General features: G+C 36.8%; 1 protein-coding gene across 3 annotated transcripts in view; it reads left to right on the top strand.

Moving 5' to 3' along the window:
* LOC137626247 (uncharacterized) overlaps positions 1-12216 on the top strand; it is a 382723-nt gene that overhangs the window by 222895 nt on the left and 147612 nt on the right. For all 3 annotated transcript variants that reach the window (XM_068357322.1, XM_068357330.1, XM_068357333.1), the window contains one exon: positions 63-200. In XM_068357322.1, coding sequence (XP_068213423.1) covers positions 63-200 — 138 coding nt within the window. The remainder of the gene's footprint in view (positions 1-62; positions 201-12216) is intronic.

The raw sequence follows: 12216 nt of genomic DNA, 5'->3' as shown, positions 1-12216 counted from the left end.
CATTGTCCATTATAGAGTAATGTATTTGTTTATTTTAATTGAAGTGCATGTCTTTTTCACAGGTATATGCAAATGATAAGGAGAAGATTGATAAGAATGATGTTTTTGACTTTATCCAAGCTGCTTACCAGACTGCCAAATTTGCACATCGTAACAATTGCTTGCCAGATGACATTATTTTGGCTGTTGTGAAAGCCACGGTAAGTCTTGTATAAAATTATTTTGGATTTAGATGCTCTTTATATAGTTTACTTTAAAACAAAGTTGTTTTCAAATAGATATAAATCTTGAGAATCTGGCTTTTTGCCCGGTATCATTATTTCTCACTTGATTAGGATGTGTTTTTTTTCATATAGGCCTACAGCATTATACCTTATACTTCATCACAATTTCATATAATATTACTTGCTTGGTTTAACCTTTATTCATCCGAATACTACTTATCATATGAAACCTTTTGCGTAGATCCTACTGTTTAGAAAGTGTTCATAAGACGCACCTTTTTTTTTTTTTCCATAAAATTGCCCCGAAAAAATCACCTTACGTCTTAACACTAAGAAAAACTTGTATAGGGGAGTTTGATAACCCTCAGACACCTAACTAATGACATACAAGCACTCACACTCACCAGAAATAAAATATAAACCTGCAATTCTCATTCATATGTAATAAGTAATTCTTTATATTGCTCTTCGTATAATGAATTTCTGCAGCAAGCAAATTATTTGTTTGTTTTTGTAATCACTTGATGACTCGCCAACCCCCTTCTACAAGCAAACATCCTAACAGACGATGCTTTGCCATATTAGTTGTTTATGTAGTATTTACAGTATATATTTTCTCGTAGTTTGTTAATAGTTTGTGATAAAGCAATATTTTGATAACGATTTTGTTGCCCGAGTTCCAAAATGATACAAGTAGAAAGTTGTTGAATACGACCTTGGTGAAAACCTCTCACTGTTAATTAAGGGCAGTGTTACCAAGTTAGAAGAGAAGTAACTCGACCTAGAGTCCCATACATTAGCAAAAGTGTTCCATCTAGAGGAATTTCTAGACTTCTTTGACCAATAATTAATCTTCTGTGAAAATGTATAGGCTATATGAGAAATTTGGTAAATATTACTGGATTTTTACTTCTTCACCAAAAGTTGATTAAGAACATTTGGCAATACTGCGTTCATGTAAACAACACTTGAATCAGACCGAACATTAAACGTGTAGTTGTGGTGGCAACTACGACAGGTTTAGAGGTTTCGTATGTGAAAATGTAATAAAATGGGGATAACTAGCGTGCAATTAATTAATATCTTGATCATGTCATAATCCAACCAAAATATGAAAAATCACACTTGACCAGTAATTGCTGCTAGGATAGTTTGTAAAATAATCAGTTATTTTTTCCAAAAACTGCTTTGCTAATTTAATGTTGCATCTTACCACTTGTAGCTTCTTATGACACGGGAAATACCGTAATTCCCCAAAACATTCCATGTTGATACTGTATTCATTTTGCTACCTTCTTGATCTCCTTTACACTTTGTTATTGCCTTGCTCCTGCTGACATCCACTAAAAAAAGTTCTTTAACAGTACTTTAAACATTTTCCATTATCCTTCTGCATCTTTTAGAGAGAGGCAAATGCCATATTTTGGGGATTTCATAGGACTGCCATAATTTTTATATTAGTATTTTGACAGTCTTACCAAATTGGGGTAATAATGTTTTCTTTTGTTTCCTCTGTTAATCCTGTGTCAGTTGTTACCAGAATATTACTGTATACTGTATTGTCTATTATTCATTTTTTTTCTCATCCACTTTTTCTACTTTTATTTAAGAAACTTGTATGTAAAATTAAAGAAAAAGTAAATTGGTCCCACACATTATACAAACCCTCTTCCTTTATATAGGAGAATGATAACAGCAAAGCTAGAATAATAAGAATCATAACAAGGTTTTTACAACTATCATGTAGTTACAAGTCCAGTAGCAGGAAGTACCCCTGTATTCACTGGCAAACCACTTTTATTCTAGCCATCAGTGAGGACAGACGTTCTCGCTGGCTGTGAATATTGGCAAATATTAACTTTTAACTTTTTTCTTCTATCCAGCATGTTCAAGTGTCTTTGCATGTGTTTGCTGAGTATGCCGATGGGTTTGTAGAAGTGTCCGGGAGTGTCGTCTAAGACCTGCAGCAAATTTAAGTATAAGGGACATGGATCCACTTTAGTTTTACCCTGCCTGCAGAGGGCACTTCTGCAATTAGGCTACCCTCTGCGATGTGACAGTTGGTTACCCTCCCAGTGGGAGTTGTATGGTAGGAGTAGAAAGAAGTCAAAAGGGGATTCTTCTGCCTTAGGGTCATCCTCGAGGTTAAAGGAGGCTCGATTGCCACCTGCTACCCTTGGTACTCTTCCTTCCAACTTTCTTGATTGGTCTCTTTTGGTGGCCAATCAGAGAAGATTGGTGATCTATTAACTTTGGGGTAAGGGAGTCCTTCTGTTTCCACTAGTGAAATGGGAGAACCTCCCCTCAGGGGAAGCCTTCTTTTCAGGTAGAGCATGGCTTAAGAGTTTTGTAGTCCTCCTTGGAGTTGGCAGGTTTGCATTCTGAGGCATTGCTGAAACAAGCCCTTGTTTCTAGGCAACAACAGCAGCAAGCAGCCCGTACTTTGGAGGACATCGGCCCTTTGGTGTCTTCTTAGGAGCCTGCTGTAGTCTTCAATCCACCTGTGGATGTTTGGAGGGGAATTCCCACCTCTTCCCAAGTGTTGTGTCAACCATACGCCTAGATATTCTACAGTGCAGTATAACTCCTTTGGCTTCACACGTTGAGGTTATCAAGTATCTATTCTCAAAGAATGGCTTTTTACACTAGGTTGCGCAAGAGATGTCGGGATACTTCCGCAGATCCTGGACCTCGTTTATCAAGCTAAGTGGGCCATCTTCTGTGGTTTGTGTTATGGAAAGGATGTCTCTTCTCTTTGAGCCTTTTTTTCTTTCCTAATAGCTAACTTTTTTGTTTTACCACCATAAGGAGAAACATTACGCTCAGCCCTCAATATTTGCTGGTTCTATCTCTGCTGAAATGGTCATTTGCGATACAGAGAACCGTATAAACTATTGAATAAAATTTCACCCATTTAGTTTCGTGAAAAGTACTCTTGCGGCCTGACGATTTCAACCAACCGCTCTCTTGTGCACTTGACCTGCTTCGCGCTCTTTCCCTTTCCGCACAGCACTATACCCCATCCCTTGCTGACTCAACCTCTCTCTTGCATTCTCTCTCTTATTGCTTATGCATCTCTTGCTTCAATCCTCTTTGTGCAGTCATGTTTTGATGAAAAATTTGTGGAAATCCAGTGTGTTTTTAGTGATTTTAGTATAAAGTGAGATACATGTATTACGCTACCCCACGCGCCAAACAGCCAAAAGCTCAAGAGTTGAATCATGCTTCAGACTTACAGCATAGAATTTGGAACATGAATGGTTGGTACTGTTGTACTTATACTTTTTCTTTTAATCTTCATTGCATTAGTGTATTCATTGTATACAGATGGCTCTCCGTATTCACTGTGTCAATCGTTGCAGATTTGATCATTTGCGAAACAGAAAACAGTATAGCATATTAAATAAAAGATCACCTATCTGCTAGAGATCACATATCCCCCAAATTACCACCAGTAGGTAAATGCCTGCAAATCCATTGTCTCAGGGGGTAGACATTTTGGGCTTATCCCTGGATATTGGAAGTTCTGCATTCAGGGTACCGGGTCCCTTTCATGGACTTTCTGCCTCCTCTAACTATGACTCTGACAAGCCTACTATATTATTTGAGAGGATCAGTAAAGGACCTTCTCTTACTAGACTCCCATCCATCTTACCTCAAGGAAGTACCTAAGGTTTCCTTTTCGAGACAAGATCTTTCCATTCAAAGTGCTATGCCCCTCAGGTCTTTACCAGAATCTTTACCCTTGTCTCAGCCTAGGCTCATGCCATTGACATCAGGCTTTTGAGGTACCTAGACGATTGGCCTCTTCTAGTGGAGTCCTGATCTCTGCTAATAAAGCACAAGGACCTCCTTCTCCATTTTTGCAAGAAGTTGGGGATCCAGCTTAATCTAGAGAAGTCCAACTGATGATCGTTCCCCAACAATCAATCGGGTACCTAGGCATGGATATCAACTTGGTCCATGCCAGACCGTTTCCATCTGTAGACCCAGTTCTGGGATTTAGAAAGCTAGCAGAGACCTTTATAAAAGGGATATCACTTCCTACCCACTCTAAGGACATCTGTCATCACTGGAGAAGCTAGTCCCCTTCGGGAAAATTCATTTTCGCTCTGCAGTGGGCTTTGAAGAATCGGTAGTCTCAGACATCCGACCACCCTGCAACCCCGCTGTCAGTACCCCAGTAGGTTTTGACAAGTCTTCAATGGTGACTCAGAGAGGAACACTTGATACAGTAATGCCTCACAAGAGGAAATTAATTTGTTCTGGAGTGGCTTTTGTTTTGTGAAAATTTTGTGTTATGAGTCACATTTTATATGTAAATCACCTAATTCATTCCAAACCCTACAAAATCACCACTTTAAATTTTATAATAAAGCTACAGTATTATTATTATTATTATTATTATTATTATTATTTGCTAACTTACAACCTTAGTTGGAAAAGCAGGATGCTATGAGACCAAGAGCTCCAACAGGGAAATTAGCCCAGTGAGGAAAGGGAATAAGGAAACTAGAAGAGAAGTTTGAGAACAATGATAACATTAAAATAGATATTTCATATATAAACTATAAAAACTTCAAAATAACAAGAGGTAGAGAAACAAAATATTAGTGTGCGCCTGAGTGTACCCTCAAGCAAAAGAACTCTAATCCAAGACAGTGGAAGACCATGGCACAGAGGCTATGGCACTACCCAAGACTAGAGAACAAGGTTTGATTTTGGAGTGTCCTTCTCCTAGAAGAGCTGTTTACCATATCTAAAGAGCCTATTCTACCCATACCAAGAGCAAAGTAGCCACTGAACAATTACAGTGTAGTAGTTAACCTTTTGAAAGAAGAATTGTTTGGTAATTCAGTGTTGTCAAGTGTATGAGGACAGAGGAGAATGTGTTAAGAATAGGCCAGATTATTCTGTGTATGTGTTAGCAAAGATAAAATGAGCAGTAACTAGAGAAAGGGATCCAATGTAGTACTGTCTGCCCAGTCAAAGTACCCCATAACTTCAAGCGGTAGTATTCCTACAAATTGAAATACTGTACAGCCAAATACATTTGAACCATTCAATATACCTAAACTAACTGGTAATACTAGTAGGTTAAGTAGTTATTAAAACATAATGCAATAATAAAGGGAATAGAATACAATACTGTACATATACAAAATATACAGTACCATATGTACTTTACTATTATAGTTACCTTTACTATAGAGATAGATATATTTTCTCTTGTGTAAATAACTCGTTTTCTTCATATTTTTAATAGGTGACTATTTTATTCTCAACCTGTCTTGCAAATCTTTTTTCTTATCATGAAACATTTTTTTGCAATGCAAGTCATAAAAATCTCTGCATCTCATTTCGCAGCATGAAAATTTTGTAAGCAGATCTTTCGTGAAGAGAGGCATGAATGTGCTAGGTTTTTCCCCCAAAGTACCTTATATTCTTGGAGGTTTCTCGCCAGGGGTGGGGCCCTCACCTAGGAAGGGAGCAGATCTCGAGTCTGTAGTCACAGAAGGACAAGACCTTTCACTTCAACTACTTGAAGATGAAAGCAGCACAACTAGCATTGTTCCACTTCTCAAAGACACTTGAGGTCAGTCTATGGTGCTGATGAACGACAACTCCACAGTAGTGACCTACATCTCCAAATATGGAGGCAAAGTCTCTCCTGTTATGTCATCTAGCAGTAGAGATCCACAAGTGAGCTCAAGTCTGTGGAATATCCCTCTCGGTTAGGTTTATCCTCAAAGAGAAATGTCATTGCAGATCATCTGAGTTGACCAGGGACAACAGTTGGTTGCGAATAGTCTTTGCTTCCTCAAGTGGTGAAGAACTTTTGAATTTGTGAGGTTCCCCATCTCTAGACATGTTCACCACTTACCTGAACAACAAACTTGCGGTATATGTATTGGTCTTGGACCCAGCTGCAGCATGGAAGGTGCCTTCCACCACCTATAGGACCATCATGTTTGCCACTTACCTAAATAACAAACTTATGGTATACAGTCAAACCTCTAGGTACGAAAGAATGGCTTACGAAATTTTCACTTTACGAAAGGAGATGCGAAGAATTTTACAACTCGGATAACGAAAAATGTTTCGGACAACGAAAGGCAGTACAGAGCGGGAGCCCGACCGTATCCAAGACAGATTTTAAAATTCGCGCGCCGCCAGCCCCTAAACTCGCTACCATCCTCCTGCTTTCCCATTGGTTATCTCCTTACTCAGATGCTAGTTACCACCATGAGATCCTGCTCTCCTATTGGTCGGCATCTACTGTACTGTATCCCATCGTGCATCTATGCATCGGCGTTCCTATGTCTTCTCGTTCCGGCAACGGAATCGTACGCATTGACTTAGTGTTTGTGATTTCACTTTCGTAACAATTTTACTGTATGTACTGTTATCGTGTGTGATACTTACGATACATCATTAGCCATGGACCCCAAGAAAGTTGCTGATGTCAAGGGAAAGAAGAGGATGATGCTTTCCATGGAGATGAAGGTGGAAATAAACTGTAATCGAGAAATACGAGGCTGGCATGCAGTTAAGTGTGCTCGGGAAAGAATATGGCCGAAATCCGTCTACGATAGGAACGATCCTGAAGCAGAAGGAAGCTATCAAAGAGGCCTTTGGTAGAAGCAGACCAAGCGCCAGCTAAGAAACGAAAGAAAAAATGCAGTGATGAAGAAAATACGTAGTGTAATTAAATTTAGAAAATAAAAAACGTAAAGTAAAAAAAAAATAGAAAAAGGAAAAAAAAAAAGAAATTTTGTTTTAAGTTTATCATAGTGTTAATATTTCCTGCCATTTGCAGATGCGTTTCCTAAAAATAAGTTTTAATGTTTTCTGTCATTTATAAATCTGTTTTGTAAAGTTAGTGTTTACGTTTTCTGCCACTTTTACGTATATGTTTTCCGCCGTTTTCATCCTCCTCTACCGTCCTCATATCGCTCTCGGACATCGCCTCACTCCAAAGGTAAGGTTCCACATTTTTGTTACTTTATTTTTACCGTTTGCTCTAATTAAGCACTACTTTTTCAGAATATCAATGTTAAGTTATTACTAAATGATCAAAATACAGTACTTTTCATATATTTAGTACTGTTTGTTGGCACATATCCTTTTTATAATCATTTAATGCTGTGTTTTTCTAAGGTCTGGAACAAATTAGGCTATTTACATGTAAAAGGCGACTCACTACACAATAAAATCACTTTACGAAAACCCTTACGGAACTAATTAATTTCGTGTTGCGAGGCATCACTGTATTGCTCTCTGGTCCCTAACCCATTTGTGGAAATGGAAGATTCTTTTCAGCACCCATAGGATCAGATGGAATGCATTTCCACTGTTCTGTCCGATCCATCAGGTCCTGAACAGAATCCCGAACATCACGAGAGGTTAGAGCAACGCTAGTAGCCCCAAGGTGACCAATAAAAGAGTGATAGCCAGGCATGCTGGAACTTCTCGTGGACATTCCAAAAGAACTTCCAGAATGGCCAAACCGAACAGAAGAAAGGTCAACAAAGCAGTACACTGCATATCAATTCACGACGGAAGACTATTATTGAAATTATTATTTTCTTTTTTTATTTAAAGGTAACTATGGGTTTAAACTAGCGGTTGCCTGTTTAGTTCTTTGTTGGTGTTTGTATTCGTCATTTTCAATGTTCAAATTCATTTTGTTCCTTGGACCTTTAGTTTTGGTTATAAGCTAGTTCAGTGGTTTTAACTTTAGTTTGCATAACCCAAGGTCATGTATAAACACAAACACCGCAGTAGTAATTATAAGTATCTTTTAAAGTAATATCCCTCCATGTGATTCCTATTAGGAATCTTGCTTTGTTACTCCTTTTTACCACTTACTTTATGAACGTTCATATGAGTGTTCTGTTTGCCTAACTGGTTCGTGTTGACATCTGGAAACCATAGCAGTAACGAGTTTGTCAACAATTGGTAACTGGAGAAGAAGTACAAAGTATGAATGAAGAAAGGAACTTAAATTCTCGAATCTTAAATTGAAGAGGTTTATAGCCAGAGATTTTATGCAGGTAAGGAAGTGGTATTGCCTCAAATAACAATTACATACTATTGAAATGCATTGCATTATTATATAATTGCAATGTTTTTGAGAATTTAAGACGAACGTGTTCAGTGGCTTATTCGTAACCTGTCATGACCTTTTTTTTAAAGTTTGTGAAGGCTTTGATAAATTTGTGCCTTTATTATTTTTGGCTTGTTATAGTTATAGGGCTGGCTCATTGTCATCGAGATTGTTGTATTGTTTATTATGCGGGAGCTTAAGGGGACCGTCCGCCATGTCTGCCATTTTTTTTTTATAATGATCCAAATTACACCATTTCTATATATGTTTTAGACATATATAATACCTTCATCATATAAAAATTTCAAGTCATTTGATCCAAAACTTTTGGATTTATTAGCAAAAATCATTATTTAAAAAAAAAATTTAGGTACATTTTTCCCCAATACTATAATACCAATTGCATTGAAACTTATACCATTAAAACTACTCTATCAACCGAACAATTCTGTCTTGACAGAGTTTTTATTTTCCTTTCTGTTTTTTTTTTTATGAATTTCTATTTTTTTTCCTCATCTAGACGGAAAATAATCGTGAAAAAAATATAGAAAGAAAATCAAAATTTTGTCTGACAGAATTGTGGGATTTTTATTCTTCTTTTCAATGATATCTTTCCCTATGATATTGAACAAGAAATAAGTGAGAAAAATATACCGAAGTGTGAATAAGTATGTTTTTGAGTTATGAGCTCCCAAAGATTTGCAACACATTTTCGCTTTTCTTAAAGAAATCAAGATATTATTATGATAACTTTTATTGTTTATTCTTACATAAATGCACCCTAAACGAGGTATTTGAACCCTCAGTTTACTAATCCTATGTTAGAGTTGCCAGCGATCTCTCCTTGTTGCCAGTGCTTTAGTTAGCAGGTTTTAGCTCTGTACTCTTATTCATGTTTCCCTCTTTCTTGGTTCTTTTTTCTTGTTCTCCACTTACTTTTTGTTCTTTCTATCACCTTATGTAACATTGACATTGCTATAAAGTTCCAGAGGACGTTGTGAAAGCACAATCTACATACGAACTTCAAGTAAATAAACACATGCATTATAATTTCTATATGTCTTTGGAAACTTTGCTGATGTTAGCGTAGCTGGTAGTTTTCATTTACCTGCCCTCTACAATGCCTTTCATTTCTGCCAGAAGTACGATATATCCAAACATAAGAGTAAGAGAGAGAGAGAGATAGATCATGAATATAATTTTGGAGTGATAGCATTTTGGTTGATATACTGTAGATGGCAATTCAAATTGAGAGAGAGAGAGAGAGAGAGAGAGAGAGAGAGAGAGAGAGAGAGAGAGAGAGAGAGAGAGAGAGAGAGATAAACCATTATTTGATTCTAAGAGAGTTGAACATTGGTATTACAGTGAGCCCCCGTTTATCGCGGTAGATAGGTTCCAGACCCGACCGCGATAGGTGAAAATCCGCGAAGTAGTGACACCACATTTACGTATTTATTTAACATGTATATTCAGACTTTTAAAACCTTCCCTTGTACGTAGTACTGTTAAAAAACTACCCTTTAATGTACAGAACACTTAATGCATGTACTACAGTACCCTAAATTAAAACAGGCACAAATATTAAAGGCGATTTCATATGCGTTTCCTAAACACGCCCAAAAGCACGATAAAAAATGGCAACCAATGTTTTGTTTACGTTTATCTCTGATCATAATGAAGAAACAAACACATTTACACATCTGTGTATAGGTTAGTTTTTGCATCGATTATATTGATTATTCAGTACAGTATGTTGATTTTGTTATTACCAATGTTTTACTTAATTTTTCTTAGGACTTCCAAATGAAATGTTTTTCTTTATGACGCCGCCTGAAACGACGGCGTCATAAAGTACGCTCAGTAAACAAACGAAGGCATTTAACGCGCATGATGAAAGTGATAAATAATGATATTACAGTAAAAGCTTTTAGAAAATGTTATTACAAATATTATTTACGCTATCTATATAAAATCATACATACGTAGCAAAGCAGGAAAACAATTTACGAGAGAGAGAGAGAGAGAGAGAGAGAGAGTTGTTTTACGTACGTAAATGTAAATTTTAAACAAAAAAAATAACCCTATTTCATATAAAATAGGTTATTACAAATATTTTACTTTATCATATTACAGTAGTCTGTATAATACTGTAAAGTTCAGTACAGTATGTTGTTGTTATAGTCGTGGCGATAAAATTCTCACGAAACAAAAACACGACATTCGATTACAACAGCTGATTCTCTCTCTCTCTCTCTCTCTCTCTCTCTCTCTCTCTCTCTCTCTCTCTCTCTCTCTCTCTCTCTCTCTCTCTCTCTCGTGTGTTATACAATACTTACATATAGATGAAGAAACTAAAATTAGTTTTCTTAGTGTCAATTAAATACGAAACGAAAAAATTATGCCGAGTTTACATCCATTCCAATCGTTGTTAAAAATACGGCATCCGATTTCATCAGCAAACCACTATTTTTTGGGAAACATCATTTTATTCTAGAAAATTGCTACTCTTTAAATAGTTAATTGCACATTAAGAAAGTGTGTACTTTTGTTTTTAAATTTCGGGTGTGTTTTAAAAATCGAGTATTGTTGACTTCTTTTTGTTTTACTTTTGGCTGTGATTTGATCAGCTGACGTCTAGCTGCCGCTCTTGAGAGTGTACGAATACACTAACAAAGTATCGTTTATACCATTTCTTAACTTATTCAAACTGTCTACAGTATACAGTTGATATTACATAAGCACCAATGTGTTATAACCTATCATTTTTTTGTTTATTACATTTAAAACAACATACACACACACACTCTCTCTCTCTCTCTCTCTCTCTCTCTCTCTCTCTCTCTCTCTCTCTCTCTCTCTCTCTCTCTCTCTCTCTCTCTGGGCTACTTTTCACTACCTCCCATTCCTTACCTCTCTCTCTCTCTCTAACAAATGATATCTTTGTTGCTCCTCAAAGTTTCATTTATATTGAAAATCAATCATGATTCAATTTTCCTTACTTTCTCCAATCTCGCACCATCGGTCACATCGCGGTATTTTCGAAATTTCCGGGAAATCCGCGTTATATGTATATACATGCGTTATGAAAAAAATCCGCGAAGTGGTGAATCCGCGATGGTCGAACTGCGAAGTAGCAAGGGCTCACTGTAATGGAAGTCAACCTTAAACAGATCTAAATTTCTCATAACCTTGTCTCTATAATCCTGCTCTTCCTGTAGTGGCATAAAATTCATACCATTTCCCTCTGGAATATATGACAATTTCGTAGATAATTTGTATTTTTCCTAACTATACAAATTTTTGCTATTTAATAGGGGTATTACTTTCGGCATAGCTGAAATGACGAGCCATTAATTTTTAACGAGGGTTTACTACCCACAGCGCTAGTTAGCAGGGGTAGGGGAGGGTAGCTTGCTACCCCCCTCTCACACACCTGTGCTTGAGCTCACTTTGTTTAAAATTTACATTTACGTACGTAAAACAACTCTCTCTCTCTCTCTCTCTCTCTCTCTCTCTCTCTCGTAAATTGTTTTCCTGCTTTGCTACGTATGTATGATTTTATATAGATACGGTAAATAATATTTGTGATAACATATTTTCTAAAAGCTTTTACTGTAATATCATTATTTATCACTTTCATCATGCGCATTAAATGTATTCCTTTGTTTACTGAGCGTACTTTATGACGCCGTCGTTTCAGGCGGCGTCATAAAGAAAAACATTTCATTTGGAAGTCCTAAGAAAAATTAAGTGAAACATTGGTAATAACAAAATCAACATACTGTACTGAATAATCAATATAATCGATGCAAAAACTAACCTATACACAGATGTTTAAATGCGTTTGTTTCTTCATTATGATCAGAGATAAACGTAAACAAA

The sequence above is a fragment of the Palaemon carinicauda genome, chromosome 2 (assembly GCF_036898095.1).
Source record: "Palaemon carinicauda isolate YSFRI2023 chromosome 2, ASM3689809v2, whole genome shotgun sequence".
NCBI lineage: Eukaryota > Metazoa > Arthropoda > Malacostraca > Decapoda > Palaemonidae > Palaemon > Palaemon carinicauda.
This window is presented reverse-complemented; position numbering and strand designations above follow the sequence as displayed.